This window comes from Hemitrygon akajei, chromosome 14, assembly GCF_048418815.1.
Source record: "Hemitrygon akajei chromosome 14, sHemAka1.3, whole genome shotgun sequence".
Lineage (NCBI taxonomy): Eukaryota > Metazoa > Chordata > Chondrichthyes > Myliobatiformes > Dasyatidae > Hemitrygon > Hemitrygon akajei.
The window spans coordinates 98,175,890-98,197,899 of record NC_133137.1 but is presented as its reverse complement, the minus strand read 5'-3'; the positions used below and the strand labels follow the sequence as shown (position 1 = coordinate 98,197,899).

General features: G+C 40.9%; 1 protein-coding gene across 8 annotated transcripts in view; it reads left to right on the top strand.

The window, feature by feature from the left end:
• Positions 1-6,654: 6,654 nt before the first annotated feature.
• The window catches only part of LOC140738840 (uncharacterized), a 139,612-nt gene continuing 124,256 nt past the window's right edge, over positions 6,655-22,010 (top strand). For 4 of the 8 annotated variants that reach the window (XR_012101465.1, XM_073066756.1, XM_073066762.1 and 1 more), the window contains exon 1: positions 9,329-9,884. Coding sequence is in view for 4 of the 8 variants with exons in the window: in XM_073066756.1 (XP_072922857.1) it covers positions 9,821-9,884 (64 nt within the window). In the remaining 4 variants the exon portion in view is untranslated. Of the gene's footprint in view, positions 6,745-8,080; positions 8,187-9,327; positions 9,885-22,010 lie in introns of those variants that run through there. The other 4 variants (XM_073066763.1, XM_073066758.1, XM_073066757.1 and 1 more) reach the window with 4 other exon arrangements.

Genomic DNA, 22,010 nt, shown 5'->3' with positions numbered 1-22,010 from the left:
GCGTTAACCCTTGTACATCGCTAATCACATGTACATCATAACATAGAGTGAAATGTATCACTTGGTTAGCAACCAACACACAGAGGGATGTGCCGGCGGATGCTCGCAAGTGTTGTCACATATTCCAGTCCCAACATAGTACGCCCACATTGCTCAGCAGAACATCACAAAGCACAATGAAACAGAACACAAGACACATCAAAACAACAAGAGCATTACAGTTCCCTTTCCTCCCTCCCATACACAAAGACAGTCCTCCCACTCAAAAACAGGTCTCCAATCTCCAATCTCCAGTCTCCCATCTCCAGCCTTCATCCATTGGGTTTCGACAACTGGCAACTTGGTCCGCTTGAAAACTGATACAGTGTCATTGACACAACTGTCAAATGGCAATTACTCTTCAATTCAGAGAAGCTCAGTTTAGCTTTCACCAGGACCATTTGGTTTCAGATCTTATCATGGTCTCTGTTCAAATATGGAACAAAAAGCTGAGAGTGACGGTCTTTGACATCAAAGTGTAATTCAACTGAATGTGTTGTCAAAGCACTCAGGTAAAACTAAATCAACAGACATCAAGCACAAATGATCCAAATGAAAAAGGCTGTGATTGTTGGAGGCCCACCTTCACAGCTCCAATGTATTACTGCACGACTTCCTCATGGCAAGGTCTTGGGCCCAAACCATTATCAGCTGCTCTACTCTCTGTATACACATGACTGTGTGGCTAGGCAGAGCTCAAATACCATCTATAAACTTGCTGACAATACAACCATTGTTGGTAGAATCTCAGCTGTTGATGAGAGGGCGTACAGGAGTGAGATATGCCAACTAGTGGAGTGGTGCTGCAGTAACAACCTGGCACTCAACATCTGTAAGATGAAAGAGGTGATTGTGGACTTCAAGAAGGGTAAGACAAAGGAACATATACCAATCCTCAAAGAGGGATCAAAAGTGGAGAGAGTGAGCAGCTTCAAGTTCCTGGGTGTCAAGATCTCTGAGGATCTAACCTGGTCCCAACATATCAATGTAGTTATAAAGAAGGCAAGACAGAGGCTATACTTCATTAGGAGTTTGAAGAGATTTGGCATGTCAATAAATACACTCAAAAAACATCTATAGTTGTACCGTGCAGAGCATTCTGACAGACTGCATCACTGTCTGGTATGGAGGGGCTACTGCACAGAACCGAAAGAAGCTGCAGACGGTTGTAAATCTAGTCAGCTCCATCTTGGGTACTAGCCTACGAAGTACCCAGGACATCCTTAGGGAGCGGTGTCTCAGAAAGGCAGTGTTCATTATTAAGGACCTCCAGCACCCAGGGCAGGCCCTTTTCTTACTGTTACCATCAAGTAGGAGATACAGAAGCCTGAAGGCACACACTCAGCAATTCAGGAACAGCTTCTTCCCCTCTGCCATCCAATTCCTAAATGGACGTTGCTTTCGACACTACCTCACTTTATTTTAATATACAATATTTCTGTCTTTGCAAGTTTTTTTATCTATTCAATACACATAATTAATTGATTTACTTGTTTATTTATTATGTTTTATTTATTATTATTTATTTTCTCTGCTAGTTTATGCACTGCATTGAACTGCTGCTGCTAAGTTAACAAATTTCACGTCACATGCCAGTGATAATAAACCTGATTCTGATTCATCAGTGACTGCACTTCCTTCTCAAGGTCACTGTGGATTGTACACTGTTCAACTCCATTTCCTAGGAGATGAAGCAGCCCATGCTTGTGCTTAGCAAAATCTTGACAACATTCGGCCATGTGTTGCTATGTAGCATGTTGGTATTTTACCAGGATTCAGTGAAAAGCTTGTCTTGTATACTGTTCAGACATATCAAATTATTACACAGTGAATTAAGCTAGAATAAGATAAACCAATTAACAATGCAGAGTAAAGTGTAAAAGAGTGCAGTGCAGATAAATGATGAAGTGCAAGATCATAATGAGGTGTATTATGAGGCCAAGAATCTACCTTATCATACAAGAGGTCCATTCTAGAGTTGGATAACAGTGGGATAGAAGCTGTGCTTTAGTCTGGCGGTATGCCCTTTCAATGTTTTCAAGCTTTTATATCTTCTGCCTGATGGGAGAGTTGGGTCACAAAAGTGTCAAACCCTGCATCAACAAAACAGAGAGTCTAACCACTCAGTCCTTTAGGTTTAGGTCACTGTCATCAACAAGAGAGTGAACATTAACCAGAAACTCAACTGGACCAGCCACGTGGAAGCTGTGGTTAAAAGAATAGTCAAAGGTATCATGCAGCAAGTGATATCCCAGTATCTTTCCACTATCAACGTGTCATGAGTGCACTCGATCTTACCTGATGAATGCAGTTCCAATAACACTCAAGCAGTGCAATACTATCTCACTGTGCCTCCTAAACATTGATCCCTTTCACCACTGGAGCACAGAGATTTTGGTGTATACTGTATGTTTGCCAAGGTTGGTGGAGTTGTGGATAGTAGAGTTGTCATAGATTGCAACAGGACAATGACAAGATGCAGAGCTGTGTTGAGAAGTGCACGATGGAATGTGAAGTGATTCAAAGGTTAATTTATTATCAAAGTATGTATGCAATAAACAATTTTGACGTTCTGTTTCTCCAGACAGCCACAAAACAAGGAAAACCAAGGAAGTCAGTTCAAAGGGAAACAGCAAACCCCCTCCCCCCCACCATACACACAAAAAAGAATGTCAACAGCAAACCCCCTCCCCCCCACCATACACACAAAAAAGAATGTCAACACCCCCTCCCGCCCCACCATGAAATACAACAAGAGCACTGGTCCTCAAATCACTCTACCCCTACACAAAAACTAACAAAAACACAACAAGAATACTGATCCCCAAACCTCCCTCCCTCCACACAAAGAAAACGTGACGAAAGAATGGGCAACAACACAGGATATAATAACCATAAAACCATAAAACAATAGCCAAATGCATAAACGCAGAACCTTGATAACATCCTCCAACATCATTGAAAGAGAGAGACAGCACTCAAACCCAAAGGCCTACCCTCTGTTAGGCCACACAGGCTCTCACACTAGCAGCAGAGTGATCCCCTCAGTGATCAAAAGGTAGGTGGTCAGCGTTGAACTCACACTCACCTTCCACATTCACCTTGATGTTTCAATCTTCATCGTTGCTTTAATCAGCAAACAATCCATTTTGGAAGGTCAAATTTGAAGGCAAAAATCGAGTGGATAGCCAAAGGCTTTTTCCTAGGGCAAAACGCTTAATATGAGGGAGGATAATTTAATGTGATTGGAGGAAAATATAGGGGAGATGGCAGAGGTATGTACTTTACAGAGTGTGGTAGGTACATGAAATCTCCTTGCCAGGGGTGGTGGAAGAGGCAAATACAATAGAGAAATTTAAGAAACTCCTCAATAGGTACATGGATGATAGAAAAATGAATGGCTACATGGGAAGGAAGGATTGGATTGACTGAATAGGTTATAAGGTTGGCACAACATCGTGGTCTGAAGGGCCTACTCTGCGCTGTGGTGTTCTATGTCCTATTACAAGCTGCTCAGTAGTTACTTGGACAAGCTACTCAAACAGCTCTTGCCAAATCAGAGTGCTCTCCTACCTAAAGAAAGACAAGGTCAATCAGCATTTGGGAACACCACCATCAGAAGGTGTCCCTCCAAGTCACTCACAATCCTGACTTGGAAGTATATCACCTGTCCATCATCCTGGTTGGGTTTAGAGTTCTTCCACAGGAAGGTCCAGGGCAGACCAAGAGAGTACTCACCATGTCCACCTCAAGGAGGATTGGGGATGTGCAATACATGTTTGGGGATATATGCCTTCTGAAGACACCAAGGTCTCAAAAGAAGGAATATAGAAAAAAAACTGTTAGAAACTGGGGCAAGGTACTGGCCTGCAGAACATATTCATGAGAAATGAAAAATGAAGAAAAGAGAGAAATTACATTTTCTTTTCCTAATGTTTTAGAATAATTAAGAGTTTAGAGACAAATACTGTATTTGCATTTGAGCTTTTAGCAGGAAATAAGTTGGTGATATGCTTAGTACTTAATTCAGGAAGAACCTCAAGGATATCCGTTGCATTCATATTTCAAAGAAACTGCTGCTATAATTGGAATGTAGTCTTTTCCTTTTGACTCCAACACTTCCTCTGAACCTGATGGAGGCTAGACTTACCCATATTTCTCCAGAACATGGTGCATTCCTCTGGCAACTCGTTTCACACTCGAGCCACCCTCTCAGACTCCAGTTAAATATTTCACCTGGTCAAGGTGGAACTCTGCAGGTCTATGGTGAATATTTAATGACTGCCTCTTTTCAGAATCAATACTGCAGAAGGTGAGGAAGACCAGAGTTTGAAGATCAACCATGCAAACATAAGAAAAGAGTGAACGTTGGAAACAAAGCCAATGAAATGTCTCAGCTCAGCGTGAAAGCAGGAGCCATTGGCTAAATACTAGACAGTCAATGATGTAGAAGTAAACGAGTTGAGGAAGGAAGGTGAGATTGAAAAACTCTCCAAAATTTGCACCATAATACCAAAGGAAATGACAAACATGACAAACAGATAAATGTTATAATCTACTCTGGTAGGAAGGTGGAAAGATCTAATAACTTTAACTAAGGGAATCAGAGAGGAGTTTAGCTGTCTACCTGTATATTCCCCTGTATACAGCTTTTGATTTCAAATACATCACTGCTACATGTCTTAAACACAAGAGATTCAGTAGAGGCTGGGAATCCAGAGCAACACACTCAAAATGCTGGAGGAGCTCAGCAGGTCAGGTTGGGTCTTGTTAGGCCGAAGGGCCTGTTTCTGTGCTGTAGTGCTTTATGATTCTAAAAATCATACAAAATAAACAACAATGTCATCTTTTACATCTGTGGATGGATAGAACAAGGAGAATATTTCTGATAGGGTGAGACTAAAGGGACTCATGTGGCAATTAAAGGCCAATTAGAGCTCATTCTCTGGTTGTATGCTGATCGTAACAGGCCTACAGGACATGCCCAGAAGATCAGGCATTACAAAGTAGGAGAAAAAAATCTGAGGCAAAGTCACAAATGGCTGGCACAAAAAAATGGCCAATTCTGACACAGGCAGAAGGAAAAGGCGGATTACTTAAAGTCTAAGATTTCAAATGGTGCAACATATCCAGGCATACGTAAAATAGGATGTAGTTCCACAAGAAGTTTGCAAACTGCATTTCATCCTTGATAGATAATTCATTTTAAATTTCAGCTTGGGAGAGTTTGTTAGAATTAGGATCGGAATTAGAGAGGTTTATTATCACTGTCCTATACGAGAAGAAAATTGTTGTTTTGTGGTAGCAGTACAAAACTAAGACATAAAAATTATGGTAAAGTACACAATACATAATGCATAATAAAGGAATAATGAGGTGCTGTTTGTGGGTTCAGGGACCATTCAGATATCTGACGATGCAGGGAGAAAACAGTTTTTTAACTGAATCTGCTATATTTCTTTGATCTACTGTAAATGCCTGTAAGAAAATGAAAGTCAGGGTAGTATATTCTGTCATAAGTAATTTGATAATAAATTTACTTTGAACTCCGAACTTTGAAAGGTAATAGAGATTTAGGAAAGATAAAGGTTTATAGAGTTCAGCCAAAGGTCAGCGGGAATGGGCATATGAAACTGAATGGTTTCGATTAGTTCCTATGCTTCTGAATAATTGCTTCTGAGCAATTCTGAGGGAATAGGAGGCAGGAACATTTCCCACCTCTTCCCATTCTGTAGGCTGTCATGAAAATTCTGAGAAAATGAATTTGTCTACGGGTAAATTTTGGAAAGGGCAACATTCTACTTCAGCAAAGGGCCTGAGAAACAGTCAGAACAAAACATTTAATATGCACTGCCAAGCCGGCTGTAAGAGTCTCTGAATATATGCACACTCAGACAAACTTGTCCCTGGACTGTGGAGGAGGCTAAGTATTGTTGATGAAGTGGAGTGAGAAAAATGATCCAAACAATTGCAGAAAGTTGTAAGCTCAGCCAGCTCCATTATGGGCACTAGCCTCCCCACCATCTAGGTCACCTTCAAAAAGTGATGCCTCAAGAAAGTGGCTTCCATCATTAAGGACCCTCACCATCCTGGACATGCCCTCTTCCCATTGCTACCACTAAAGAGGAGGTTCAGGAGCCTGAAGACACGCACTGAATACTTTATGCAGAGCTTCTTCCCCTCCACTATCAGATTTCTGAATGGACATTGAACCAACCCATGAACACTCTCTCACATCTTTCACTACTTACTATATAAATTTCCTATGGTTTTTTTTAACATGTAGTAATGTACTGCTGCTGCAAAACAACAAATTTCACAACATGTCAATGATATTAAACTTGATTCTGATTCAACTGCGATCTTTTAAATTGGCGGAGAAGGTTTAAGACACTGTTTGGCATCTCCTGCTATTAATTCTTATGTTCTGATGAAGCACTTGTCCAAGTTTTGCATTTTTCACTCTGAGAAAAGATAGCTGACCTCAGGGATAGGTTAACCACTTTGCTCAACACCTATTAAGAGAAGCAATTAGAGATGATATCAGATTTCTGCTTCGTGACTCAGACCTAACTGCTTACTTCAGCGTCAGGCTCATATGTGCTGTCTCACCCTGGTTACATAAAGCTGCCCACAGCAACAATGTCCTGTCGTATACAGGTGAACTTCGCTGGAGTGGAGGAGGATGAAGGAGACTTGATAGAGGTATGCTAAATTATGAGGGGTAATGATAGGGTAAAAGCAAACAGGTCATTTGTACTGAGATTGTGTGACATTAGAACTAAAGGTCATAGGTTAAGAGTGAAAGGTGAAATATTTAAATGGATCATGAGGGAGAAATTTTTCATTAAGAGGGCAATGTGAGTGTGGAATGAGCTGCTGGCAGAAGGTATAGATGCGGGCTTGATTACAAAATTTAAGATAATTTTGGATAAGTACATGGATAGGAAGGTATGGAGGGCTATGGTCCAGGTGCAGATTAATGGGCTGGGCAGAATAACAAATCGACACAGACTAGATGGGCTGAAGGACCTTTATCTGTGCTGTAGTGCTCTAATAATCTATAAAAATGCATGCTGCGATTAGGAATGCAAACAGACTGAATCTGTGCAATGGTGCCTCAGCTGTGGTCAATCGTACAATGATCATCCACACAGTACCCCTGCCTGCAATGGTCAGGCCTGCCATAGTCTGGCCTGCCATATTTAAAACTGTTATGGTCAAGATTGCAACGGTCAAGCCTGCCATAGTTAAATCTGAATTGATCAAGCCTGTAGTAGCCAAGCCCACCATGGTCAGGCTTGCATTAGTCAATTTCACCATGGTCAAGCCTGCCATGGTCACAGCTGCAATCTACAAATCAGCAAATATCATTCCAACAATGTCCATACACCCTGTCTGAATGCCCTGCTGTTTCACTTAATTATATGACTGCACCTTCTATTAATATAGTGCCAGTAACATTATATTGTTGTACATAAATGTGCACCTTGCACCTTATATTAACCTGTCAATCTACAGGCCATGCCAACAAGGGATGTGCTAATATTATTTTGTGACTCTATGTGCTGGCTATGTACTGTGTGTGACTATATCTCCTGTGATTTACACCTTGGTCCCAGAGGAACGATGCTTCACTTATCTGAAATACATGTGTATGATTGAACTTGAACAAATGAAATCAGTAAGTCAGGCAGTATCTATCAAGGAAACTGAATGGTCAATATTTTGGATTCAGATCCTTTGTCAAGACTGGAAAGAAAGAAAGGAGATAGCTAGTATGAAAAGGCAGGGGTTAGGGTTGGACCAAGAGTTGATAGGTGATAGGTGGATCTAGGTGAAGGGGAGGGAGAAGATGTAAGATGATGGAAGTGATTGGTGGAAGTGACAAAGGGCAGAGGAAGAGGGAATTTGGTAGGAGGAGAAAAAGAAATGTGGCATAAAGAGAAGTAGGTGGAGAATCAGAATCAGGTTTAATCATTGGCACATATTATGAAATGTGTTGTTTTGTGGCACTGATACAGTGCAATATATTAAAAAAACTATAAGTTATAACAAGAAGTATAAAAAGAGTAGTGCAAAAAGAGAGCAAAAAGTAAGGTGGTGTTCATGGGTCCATGGGCCGTTCAGAAATCTAATGGCAGAAGGTAAGAAGCTGTTCATAAAATATTCGGTGTGTATCTTCCTGTACTTCCTCTCTAATGGTAGCAATGAGAAGAGGGCATGTCCTGTATGGTGATGGTACACCATGATGAATGCCACCTTCTTGAGGCATCGTCTATTGAAGATGTCCTCCATGGTGGGGAAGTCAATGCCCATGATGGAACTGGCTGTGTTTATGACCCTCTGCAGCTTTTTCAGATCTGGCAATGCCATACCAGGTGTGATGCAACCAGTCAGGAGGCAGTCGCTCAAAAACAATAGGTTGATGGTCCACTTCCCTTTGCTGATGCTGTCTGAGACAGTGTTTTCTCTGTTCCTTTGTGTGATGTCCCAGATGTCCACTTTCTTAAGTCTTCACTCCAGCAGCAATCAATTCAACAGTAATGATGACCGCTGTCAGCATCTACAAAGAGAGAAAGGGCATTAAGGTTTCTCGTCAAAGGCCCATCATCAGCACTGGAAATGTTTCTATTTCAGTCAGCGTTTCAATCATCATGAACCTGTAAAGCACATATGTCAAACTCAAGGCCCGCGGTGGAATTATCTTTGGCCCGCGAGATAATATCTAATTACTATTAAAGCTAGCCCCAGTAATCGAAGCGCCTATGGCGTATGATATGGCTAATGCTGAGTTTATTCAGGTACCAGGTTTTCAGGGTTTCTAGTGTTTATTCGGCAGTCTTCTTCATAAGAAACAGAATTTGTAAAGTGAAACACTTTGTAGTTATAGCAGAGACTGAGACATATGAGAGCAGGCTGAAAAAACGGAGGCAACGAAAGCTGCGTTCGCACGCGTCCGACTGATCCGGCCCGCATGAAGCTGCATTTTGCTCAATCCGGCCCGTGACCTAAAATGAGTTTGACACCCCTGCTTTAAAGGGTAGCTATGCTCCGAGGGCCAATTGCTACTAGCATCAATCTCTGCTCGACGACCAGCGGTGGCGGCAACGAGTCTGCGAGGGTTGTGTCATCCAGGTTTTTTTGCCACAGGTGTCAATCCATCAAGGCGCGGCAGGTATTTCTGCAAAACAGTGGAACAGTGGAGATAGAAACTCATGTTGGAATTACAGTTGGCGAGTTTTTATCCCGGGAAGGAGGTATGTGGCAATGAAATAAGTCATACATGAATGGTATTTCAGTGGTTGATGAAGTAAATCAGCAAATAGGAAGCATACGGTGCAGCTAGTTAGTTGTGTGCAGTCCGAGACATGGACAATATCCCTCCCACCACTTCATGGGGATTTTCACCGATATTGAAGGCGCTTCCTCTCACACTGAACGCCAGTTCACTGGAACAAGTGAATGGGAACTTCCAACGCATAGTCACCCGCGTTCCTAACTTCCCAGCAACCAGAACGGCTCTTCACACGTTTCCGGGAATGCCAGTGTTAAAACTGGGGAGAGTTACCGAGAGAGAGAGAGAGAGCAAAAAAAAAGCGAAAGCGAAAGTTATACCATGCGGGTCAGACACCATCGCGACAACAGATTGCTAAAAGGGGGTTTTCCTCATTGCGACCACTTTTTAAAAGGATCCGTGTTAAGAGACACAACGATGGGAAAGCTGCGACGCTGGACAGTCAGAAGGTGTTGATCTGGCCGTGTCCACCTCCTCCTCCACATGGCCTGGATTAAGCAGTTTCTGCTCCTCTGGTCAATATTCCATGAATCTCTTGCCTCCAAAGGTAGGATTGACGTTCCTATAACAAGATAGTAACTGACACTGTGTGAATGCTGCACTCTCGCGCTCTCCCATTAATATCTTATAATTGCACTATCTTACTCGAAGGATTTATCTTGGTTCTGGCTTCTGTCTCAGTAATTCGATCCTTAATGTGAGTTTCACATTTCATTGCTAGCAAGGTTGACATCTCAGTATTTGTAAACTTGCTGCAATCGATAGTAACACCCCGATTATTTTTTAAATCTCAGGACAATCCAAGGCAACTCTTGAGCAGAGGAGATGGAAGTGATAATGAGTGACAGTTCATAAATTCTCAGTTGGCAGGCATATAAACTTTGTCTAATGGGGTAAAAATATTTACTGTAAACACACAAGATTCTGCAGATGCTGGAAATCCAGAAAAACATAGAACAATAGAACATAGGAGCAGAATTAAGTCATTTTGTCCATCAAATCTGCCCGGTTATTCCAGCGTGTCTCTCAACCCCATTCTCCTGTTTTCTTTCCGGAACTTTCGACATCCTTACAAAATGAAGAATCTATCAACCTCTGCTATAAATATACCCAATGACCTGTCCTCCACAGCCATCTGTGCAATGAATTCCACAGATTCGCTACCCTCTGGCTAAAGAAATTACTCCTCATCTCTGTTATAAAGGGACGTCCTTCTATCCTGAGGCTGTTCTCTCTGGTCCTAAACTCCCCCACTATAGGAAAACTCACACAAAATGCGGGAGGAACTTAACAGGTCTTATGGAGAGGAGTAAACAGTCGATGATTTGGGCTGAGACACTTCACCATGACACTTTCCATCGCATCATCCCCACCACCCCCATTCCCAACTTCCCCAGGACACCTGATGAATGGTCGCGACAGAAAATGGCGACTGTTTATTCTCCACAATAGATGCTGCCTGACCTGTTGAGTTCCTCCAGCATTTTATGTGAAAAATGGTTACTGCTGTTTGTTTAAGTGAAAAAATGGTTTTATGCAAGATCGCACTTCAGACATGGAAAAAAAGATATGGTGCTGGAATCCCAAACAAAATTACAGTCTGCTGAATGAATTTAGTGAACTAGACAACATTAGTGGAGGCAGAAGGATAGTTGACTGATACATCATCTTGACAACCATCACTCTTCCTCCACGGATGCTACCTAGCCTGCTGAGTTATTTCAGCCCAAAATATCAACTGTTTATTCCCTTCCATAGATGCTGCCTGTTCATCCAGCAATTTGTGTGTGCTTTCTTGCTATTCTCAGTTGTATTTGAGGAAGTGGTGGGGAGCTGTCTTTTTTTAGAATGGCTGCAGTCCTTCTGGTAACAATACTTCCATAGCATTGTTGGGGGGGGGGGTCAGGGGGATCCATTGGGATGACCCAGTTATGAAGGAAGAGGGACATTTTTCAAAGGCAGGATTAAGTGCAGCTTGGAGGGGAACCTGCAGATGGTTGTTCTCATGTGCCCGCTGCCCTTGACCTCCTTAGTGATCAACATCGCTGTACAGGAAGGTGCAGGATATTAGAAAATTAACGTAGGCCACTCAGCCCATCAGATCTGCCCTGACAATCAATAAAATCTTGGCTGATTGGCCTTGAGCCTCAACTCTTTCCCTGGACCAGTTCAACGTAGACAGGTTGATAAACATTTTGGAGAGTGTGTGCTCAAATTGGTGATAATAATCTAAAAACAATTATCTTGCGTGCCATTGTAATTTTGAGCAGAGATGATAATTGATTATTGAATTAGTAACAATAATTATGGATTTTTAATGAAAAAAAGATGTCCTGTTGCTTATTGATGTTTATTTATTGCTTCAGTATTAAATAAGTATAATAGAGAGACTGAAGTAAATGAAGTTTAAGAAAACCTATTCAAAACTTATTAACATTAATTTTTAAAAAGACAATTGTTAAATAACATCACTTCTAAAAAGCATTGTTATTGTTATCGGCAACATAAGAAATGTGATCGTGAAATTATAAGCTTTGGTGCATTTTCAAAAATGATCAATGAAAGTAAAATATACACTTTACTCTCTGTTGCTGCACTGATGAGACCCCTGTTTCTGCACTGATGATGACAAATATTTTATATCTGGCTTGTATTTGGTTCCTTTGAGACCTATGCACGTGGCACTAGTTTTGAGGGGTGACGCTGCATGCCGCATTGCAAGAACATTTTCTCATGCGCCATCTTGTGCAGGCATGTCATAAATTTTCTGCCTCTGAGTAGCCCTTAACTTCTTGATCTTTCAAGAATAATCTTTAAATATCCTCTATGATATACCCCCATAGAGAATTTCAGAGATTCACCGCTGTCTGTCTCAGCAGTCGGGGCAAGTAACTGCTGTGCAGTTTGTGGATGATATCCGCTGCAGTTATGAGGGAACTTGGGTGAAGGGGTGAATGCCAAGAGTATTTGTGCGAGAGCACATTGAATGGGCTGCTTTGTGTGAGCCCCTTGGCAACTGCCCTCATCCCAGGCAGGCAGAGCACTTACCATCACACACCTGACTCGCACGTGGTGGGCAGTTTAAAGGTTGCTGGGTATCGGGAGTCATGGTGTTGCTATGTGCTGCCACTGAATTACCAAACAAAACAAATATCTGTTCAAATCATAAACACAAGGAACTCTGCAGATGTTAGAACTCTTGAGCAACACACACAAATTGGAAGAGGAACTCAGCAGGTTGGGCAGTATTACAGTGGGAAATTGATAAGATGCAAAACTGGGCTGAGAAGTGGCAGGTGAAGTTCAACCCAGATAAATGTGAGGTGGTTCATTTTGATAGGTCAAATATGATTGCAAAATATAGCATTAATGGTAAGACTCTTGGCAGTGTGCAGGATCAGAGGGATCTTGGGGTCTGAGTCCATAGGACACTCAAAACTGCTGCGCAGGTTGACTCTGTGGTTAAGAAAAAATACGGTGCATTGGCCTTCATCAATCATGGAATTGAGTTTAGGAGCGGAGAGGTAATAATGCAGCTATATAGACCCTGGTCAGACCCCACTTGGAGTACTGTGCTCAGTTCTGGTCACTTCACTGTAGGAAGGATGTGGAAACCATAGAAAGGGTGCAGAGGAGATTTCCAAGGATGTTGCCTGGATTGGGGAGCATGCCTTATGAGAATAGGTTGAGTGAACTCGGCCTTTTCTCCTTGGAGTGACGGAGGATGAGAGGTGTCCTGATAGAGGTGTATAAGATGATGAGAGGGATTGATCATGTGGATAGTCAGAGGCTTTTTCCCAGGGTTGGAATAGCTAGCACGAGAGGGCAGTTTTAAGGTGCTTGGAAGTAGGTACAGAGGAGATGTCAGGGGTAAGTTTTTTTACGCAGAGAATGGTGAGTACGTGGAATGGGCTGCTGGTGACGGTGGTGGAGCCAGATATGATAGGGTCTTTTAAGAGTCTCTTAGATAGGTACATGGAGTTCAGAAAAATAGAGGGCTATGGGTAATCCTAGGTAATTTCTAAGGTAAGGACATGTTTGGCACATCTTTGTGGGCCAAAGAGCCTGTATTGTGCTGTAGGTTTTCTATATTTCTATGTGTCTATGGAGACATGTACTGTACCCATTGGCACACCTCAGTGAATCAAACTTGACAATCAGGCTTAACTATAAAGTGCAGTCTGAGATACGGTGAGCTGTTCAGTGACATTTAGTGATCATCTGCTTTTCTGTTGATGAGGTGCAACACAGGAATACCTGCATGTTAACCTGCAAGAACAAATACAGCTAAGTTACCTCAGAAGACTGCATCATATCAAAAGCCAATAGTCTGACCATATTGAATGATAAACATGATTATGATTCAATAGCAGAAGGCAACTAAAAAGCTAACAGGAAGTAAAGGCTCCAAAACATTACTATGCTTAACGATGCATGATTCAGCATTTTGCTAAAGGGAACGTTGAAGCAATTATGCTTTGCCAGAACTACTGAATAGATAACTCACTGATGCATACCTGTGTCGTCAGCACCAGTCTTTGGCCAATTCACTTGGTGTCGTTAATGAAACAGCGGAGATTGTTTATGGGGTAGGATTCTGTGAGGATTGCTGTAATACAGCAAAGGTGACATGATCTGGTAGCAACCCAGCTGTAGTACTGAAGACCTACATTCCTGGACATTCTGTGCTTCTGGCTAAGCTGTTCCAGGAGGGTTGTTTCAATAAAATCTACTCAACAATGTGAAAAATTAGGCATACATATCTTGTTCAGAAATTTCAGCCCGGATGAATTAAGCTGAAGAGCCTCCATTTGTTTAGAAACCTGCACAGGGTGTGATGCAATAACTTCTGTACTTCCGTCCTAAGGACAACCAAAGGATACTTTGCATTGCCTTTTGGTTGATGTAATCAAAGGCTTTTGTGAGGTCAGAGAAAGACCATGCATTTAGAGCATGCTGGACTGTTCACTGACATTTTTAACCTCTCAGTTTGGCAGACTGAAATACCCGCCTGCATCAAGCAGTCTTCAATTACACCAGTGTCCAAGAAGAACGTGGTAATCTGTCTCAATGACTATCATCCAGTAGCACTTACATCCACAGTGATGAATTGTCTTGAGAGGCTGGTGGTGAAGTATGTCAACTTCTGTCTGAGAAGCAACTTCAATCTGCTCCACTTTGCCTACCTCCACAACAAGTCTACAGCAGATGCCATCTCATTGGCTCGTCACTCAACCCTGGAACATCTGCATACATCAGGATGCTCTTTATCAACTAGATAAAGTTTTATTTTTGTATTTGTTGTCCTTTACACAATGGTTGTACAGCCTGTTTGTATGGTCTTTCATTGATTTTATTATAGTTATTGTATTTATTATGAATGCCCACAAGAAAATATATCTGATATATATGGCAGAATATATGTACTTTGATAATAAATAATAAGTTCACTTTGGACTTTGAACTTTGATGCCTTATGCTCATTGCTATCATCAGGGAGGAGGTACAGGAATCTGAAGACACATACTCAACATTTTAGAAAAAATATTCTCCCCTTCGACCATCAGATCTTTGGATAACCCATGAACACAACCTCACTATTCCTCTTTTGCACTATTTATTTTTATTGTAACTTACAGTAATGTTTATGCCTTGTACTGCACTGTTGCCACATAAACAATAAATTTCATGGTATATGTATTTTTAGTGGTAATCAGCCTAACTCTGATTCTGCCTCTTCTTCTGCTTCTGATTCTGATTATTGCTTCTCCCCAAGTTTTTCATGGTGCTGACGTACAATGTCCACCGTGCTTCAGGGTGGATGGAATTGAGAGTGCGGTATGAAGATAAACTTTCTGAGTGCTGGTTAGTGTTGGTTGAGAAAGACCCTGGCAATGATACTTTTGTGGCAGACAATGGAGAAATCCCTCTGTAGTGACTGTACTTGGGGTTGTTCTTTTTCTTGAAAATGGTCATGAATACAAATTTTCTGATTCCTCTGGAGTGTTTCCTTGTTCCCAGGAAGTTGCAACTGAAGTTCATTTCCACTATGTTTTGGAAATTCAGCATGGATAAGAACAACAGTTTATCATTGCATAGATCAGCCCGAGGACCTTTTTCTGTGCTGTAGTGTTCTATGTCTCTATGACTGTATATCTTCGGCTCCTGGGGCCTTATTTTTTTCAGTTGAAGTGTGGTTTTTGACCTCATCAGAGCCCATGGTCTGGAATGAAGTCAGGGACATGGACACAGATGAGAGACCTGTCGGTTATGTAGTTCACCAGAGCCTTCATTGCACTAGTGTACTCTCTGGCCATCTGAGGAAAAGAACATTTGAAGATCATGAGTTTAAATGTACCAAAATAGTCATAGTCTTCTGCACAGTGGTCATCCTCGTATCAGCCATTACTGTGCAGTTTGGTGCAACATCCTCTTACAATCTACAAAAACTACAGCAGAACTGTTTGGTCTACCATCATTGTAGGACTTGTGTGTGCCCAGGACAAAGAAGTGAGCAGGTAAAATCATTGCCACCCAGCGAACTGCCTTTTCAAAAAGCTCCATTCTGGAAAGGCTTGTAGAGCCGTTAAAACAAAAACTCATGCCTTCTTAAAAGTTTCTTTCCTCTAGCAGTTAACCTGATCAACCATTTTAGTTAACTCCCCCCCGACCTATCTCTTATCTATTACCCTTTCGCTGCACTGTACTATAAACGTTGTAAATCACTTTTTGTAATGCTGTAAATGTGTATTGCAAATAAAGATCTTTGATCCTTGCTGTTCTGAGAAATGGCTACCGACAGCACTGGAGATGCCATCAATACCATCTTTAGTAAGCCTTCCAAATCTAATCATCGAACCAGTCTCAGTGCTCTCTCCAAGACTAACAGCTTCAAAACCATGGCCCAGTTGCATAGTTAGTTCTACTGGTCAAGTCTGATGCTAGTTTCCTGAATCGGGCATTGTGGCAAAGCAGGAGATCAGCAAGTGGACAGAGATAATTATTAAAAGATTTTTTAAGAAGTGTAAAATCCCCTTTGACTTATATGGGAAGCCCTAGACTATATTCATTAGGAATGGTGAAGAGCAGGCAACTTGATATTGGCTGTTTATCAGGACCACTTGAATTCCTGGTCTAAATGATAAAATGCACACCTGTCTTTCCAGTCAAACATTATCCACCTATTGATGTGGTCTGGATTCTACGCTATCTATGAATTGTAATTCAACTTGTTTTAATATTGTCATATGTACTGAGCTACACTGAAAAGGTTGACTTGCATACTGTTCATACAGATCTAATCATTCCACAGTGCATTGAGGTAGAAAAGGGTATAGAATAACAAAAATGCAGATTAAAAATGCAGATGGTGAGGTCAAGAGTCCATCTGAGCATAGTAGAGAATCATTCAGTAGACTTATTGCAGCTGGGTAGTCCTTGAGCCTGTTGGTATGTACTTTCAGGGAGAAAAGAGAACATTTGAGGTGGCTGGCTTTTTGATTATGATGGCTGCTTTACAAAGATGGGTGGAGGAGCGGGTAGTGTTGAGGAAACAGAGAGCCTGCAGAGAGATTTAGATAGTTTAGGGGAATAGGCAAAGAAGTAGCAAATGAAATACAATGTTGGAAAGCATATGGTCATGCAGTTTGGTGGAAGAAATAAGTAGGCAGACTATTATTTAGTTGGGGAGAGAATTCAAAATGCAGAAATGCGAAGGGACTTGGGTGTCCTTATGCAAGATACTCTAAAGGTTAACCTGCAGGTTGAGTTGGTTGTGAAGAGGGCGAATGCAACGTTGGCATTCATTTCTAGAGGTATAGAATATAAGAGCCAGGTTGTGATGTTGAGGCTCTATAAGGCACTCGTGAGACCACACTTGGAGTATTGTGTGCAGTTTTGGGGTCCTGATTTTAGAAAGGATATACTGACATTGGAGAGGATCAGAGAAGATTCACGAGAATGATTCCAGGAATGAGAGGGTTACCAAATGAGGAATGTCTGGCTGCTCTTGGGCTGTATTCCCTAGAGTTCAGGAGGATGAGAGGGGATCTCATAGAAACATTCGAAATGTTCATTTTTTTTATTTTCAACTTTTTTAATTGATTTTTTAAAAAAAAACAATGAATAGATACAAATCAGAGGAGAAGTTATATCAAATACATAATGCAATAAATGTACAAAACAACGAAAGGAATGTATACTATCAAAGTCATGTAAATATTATATTGGGCTATTATGTCAATGTTATGTTAATGTTATGAAATGTTAAAAGGCCTGAACAGATTAGATATGGCAAAGTTATTTCCCGTGGTAGGGGATTCTAGGACAAGGGGGCACAACTTCAGGATTGAAGGACGTCTATTTAGAACTGAGATGCAGGGAAATTACTTTAGTCAGAGTATGGTAAATCTATGGAATTTGTTGCCATGAGCAGCTGTGGAGGCCAAGTCATTGGGTGTATTTACGGCAGAGATAGGTTCTTGATTAGCCAGGGCATCAAAGGGTATGGAATGAAAGCAGGGGAGTGGGGATGACTGGATGAAGTGGATCAGTCTTCGATGGAATGGTGGACCAGACCCAATGGGCTAAATGGCCTACTACTGCTCCTGAATCTTATGGTCTTACCAAGGCAGTGAGAAGTACAGACAGAGTCAATGGAATCATAGAGAAGAATGTTCTATTCACTTTAATTCATTTTGGCTCGCACATTTAATCATTTACCTATCCTTTCTGTCCTCTACATAGCACCATCCAGAGACAGAGAAGCAGTTTCAGCGACAGGTTACTATCGATGCAATGCTCCTCAGACAGGATGAAGAGGTCAATACTCCCCAATGCCATTAGGCTTTACAATTCTACCGCCAGGACTTAAGAACTTTTTAAAAGCTATTATTAATGCTTTTTGAGATAGTGATTTAGATGCATATCATATTTTTTTACTGAGTTAAGTATTGTATGTAAATAGTTTTGCTACAACAAGTGTATGGGACATTGGAAAAAAGTTGAATTTCCCCATGGGGATGAATAAAGTATCTATCTATCTATCTATCTATCTATCTATCTATCTATCTATCTATCTATCTATCTATCTATCTATCTATCTATCTATCTATAAGTAACTGGAAATATGCAATCTGTGTGGAAAACAATCATTCCACAGTCAAAGTCACTTAGATTATATTTCTTCCTTATTCTGATGTTTGGTATAAACAACAACTGAACATCCTGACTATGTCTGCATGGTTTTTTTTTGTATTCAGTTGCTGCCAAGTGATCAGCTGATTAGATGATTGCAAGTTCAAGTTTAATTATTGAGCCATGCACGAGTACCCATATGTACAGCCAAGTGAAGCAGCATGTACAGCTTTACTTAATAAAGTGGCCACTGAGTATACAGTGCGGTCAGTAGAAGGTCTGTATCTTGAAGGCTGGGATTGAATAGAGACAAATTATCAAAATAGGACAGTGCCGATCATGAACTATTAATCTGAGATTTAAAATCTGTTTGGATGTTGATTCGGAGGAAGAATTGCTGGCTTTGGCTGTAACATTTAAGAGAAGATTGGATAGGTACATGGATAGGAGGAGTATGGAGGACTATGATGGGGTGGGTACAGGTAGATGGGGCCTGGCGGAAGATCAGGCTGGCATGGACTAGATAGGCCTAATGGCCTGTTTCTGTGCTGTAGTGCACCATGTCTCTGATGACTCTGAGGTCTGGAGTTGATGATTTCTGATCTTGTACTATTAGTTAGCAATGAGCTGATGAAATGATCGAGTTAAATTTTATATCCCAATCAATTGAAGTCAAACATTGACACAGTAAGAGGCTACTCAGATCATTGGGCCCATGCCACTCACAGTAGGGAGTTGGAATTGGTTTTTTATTGTCACATATTCTAAGTACAGCTTGTCATCGATCTACTGTACCCAGTTCCTACCTAATACTATTGTAATTAGCTTTTCTTCAAATTAGCTCTTTTCCCTTGTCCGGACTTATCTTTATCAATAACCATTTCATAAATTGTAGAGCTATGATCACTATCCCCAAAGCGCTCTTCTACTAAAACTCTGATTACCAGGTCAGCTTCATTTATCAATACAGGATTTGTATAGCACCTTCCATTGCTAGATTATCTATACACTGTGTCAAGAATGGAATGGAAATGTTGGGATGACATCACTGATGGAAGCGGTGGATTATCAAATAGCCCTCACGTTCTCTATTCTCCTGTCTCCATTGGGAAGAAGATGCAAAAGTCAGAGGGCATGTAGTACCAGGTACAAGGACAGTTTCTACCCACTTTATAAGTCCATTGAATGTTCCCTAGTATGACATCATGGACTATTAACCTCATAATCTATCTTGTTATGATCTTGAATGTTATTGCTTACTTAGACAACACTTTCTCTGTAGCTGTTACACTTTATTCTGCATTCTGTTATTGTTTTACCTTGTACTACATCCATGCGCTGTGTAATGATTTGATCTGTATGGTCAGGTGATCAGAATTTTAGTGGAAGAGCATTCTGGGAACAGTAATCATAACTAGGTTTTCACAAGATTATGATAATGATAAGACTGCGCAGGAGAGAAGTGCTAAACTAGAAGATTTATTTCAACAGTGTTATGCAGAAACTGGGCATTATAGATTGATGGCAGCTGTGATTGGGTAGGTCAACATTGACACATTTTAGGCTTTAAAGGCTATCTCTATAGAACTCAGTACCCACATGGTCACATGAGAAAGAAAGATGTGGCAAAATTTGGGAACTTGAAAGATGAGTGATGTTGGAAGCTTAGCTAAAATGGAAAAGAAAACATGTAAGGGCTGAGAAGCTGAAACTGGACAGGGCCAATGGGGAATGTAAAGGAACCAGGAAAGAACTTAAACAGGGGCTTGGGAGGATTAAACACGCTATAAAATATCCATGGCATGTAAGATTAAAGAGAACCCCAAGGCATCTTATAAGTACATTAAAAATACAAAAGTAGCTGGGGGAAGGTAGGATGACTCAAGGATAAAGGAGGGAATTTATTTCTGGAGCCACAGGAAATGGGTGAGGTATTAAACATATATCTACTATCAGTATTTACCAAAGATAAGGACATGGAGAGAAATGAGAGGTATAGTGATATTCTACACCATGTTGATATCAAGAAGGAGAATGCATTGGGTCTCATGAAGAATTTTAAGGTGGAAAAGGGATCTCTCTCAGACTGTTGAGAGAGAGAGAAGAGTGAAAATAGTGGGGATCTCAACAGAGATATTAGTCTCCTCTTCAGGCAAGATCCCATACTACTGGTAGAAAAGCCAGTGTTTTCCGTCTGTTTAAGAAAGGCAATAGGGACCTGGGAAACTATGCATATAAGGTACATCTGTACACCTGCTCATTAATGCAAATATCTAACCAGCAACTCAATGCATAAAAGCATGCAGACATGGTCATGAGGTTCAGTTGTTATTCAGAGCAAACATCAGAATTTGGAAGAAATATGATCCAAGTGACTTTAACCATGGAATGATTGCTGGTGATTTTCATTCATGACAGAGTGTGGTGTTAAAAGCATCTAATAAGTAGCAGTCCTGTTGGTGAAAATGTCTTGTTAATGAGAGAGATGAGGGATGCCAGGGGAAAGCGTCCAGACTGGTTCAAGTTGACGGGAAGGTGACAGTAGCTCAAATAACCTTGCATTACAACCATGATGTGCAGAAGTTCATCTAAGTTTGACATGTTGTGCATTCAGAGAAGTCGATGAGCCACAGCAACATGAACATACAATCGGTGGCTATTAGGTACGGGACGTACCTCATAAAGTGGCCTCTACATGTATAGGCCACTGTGCCTTATGCCAATGCTAATAAAATTATTGTAGATGATTCTGGGGATAGGATCTACTCACATCTGGAAAAGCAAAGTCTTCTTAGGGATGGTCAACATGACATTGTGTGAGGAGGTCATAGCTTACAAACTTTTAGCTCTTTTTGATGAGGATGTTTGACGAAAGTAAGACAATGGATCTTGTATACTTGTGGGCTTTAACAAAGCTTTTGATAAGTTCCCTTGTGATAGGTTGATCAGATGATTAAGGACATGGGATCCAAAGAAACATGGTAGATTGGATTCAAAATTGGTTGGCCATAGAACCAGAGGATAGATGTGGAGGAGTGTTATCCTGACTGGAGGTTGATGACCTGTGGTGCTCTGCAAGGATCACTGTTGTTTGTAGACACAAGAAATTCTGCAGATGTTGGAAATCTAGAGCAGCATTTTATTAGTGTTCCTCTTCTGTTTGTCAAATAAATATAAATATATATAAAATGTACTGTGATGGGCAAATTAGTAAGTTTCTAGCCAACACAAAAACTTGTTAAGCTTTTGACAGTGTGGAAGTTATCAGAAAAAAAATTGGGCAGTCAAATGGCAGAATGAGCTTAATCTGGACAAATGTGAAGTTCTACAGTTTCTTATGTTGAACGTTTGTGGAAAGTATACAGTGACTTCAAAGTTCAAACTAAGTAAATTTATTATAGGTATTCACACTGCCCTTGGAAAGTTTCTTGTTTAATTTTTTGACAACATTAAATCACTGTGGATTTAATTTGGCCTTTTTGACACAGGTCAACAGAAAAAGACTTTCATGTCAAAGACAAAACAGATCTCTAAAAAA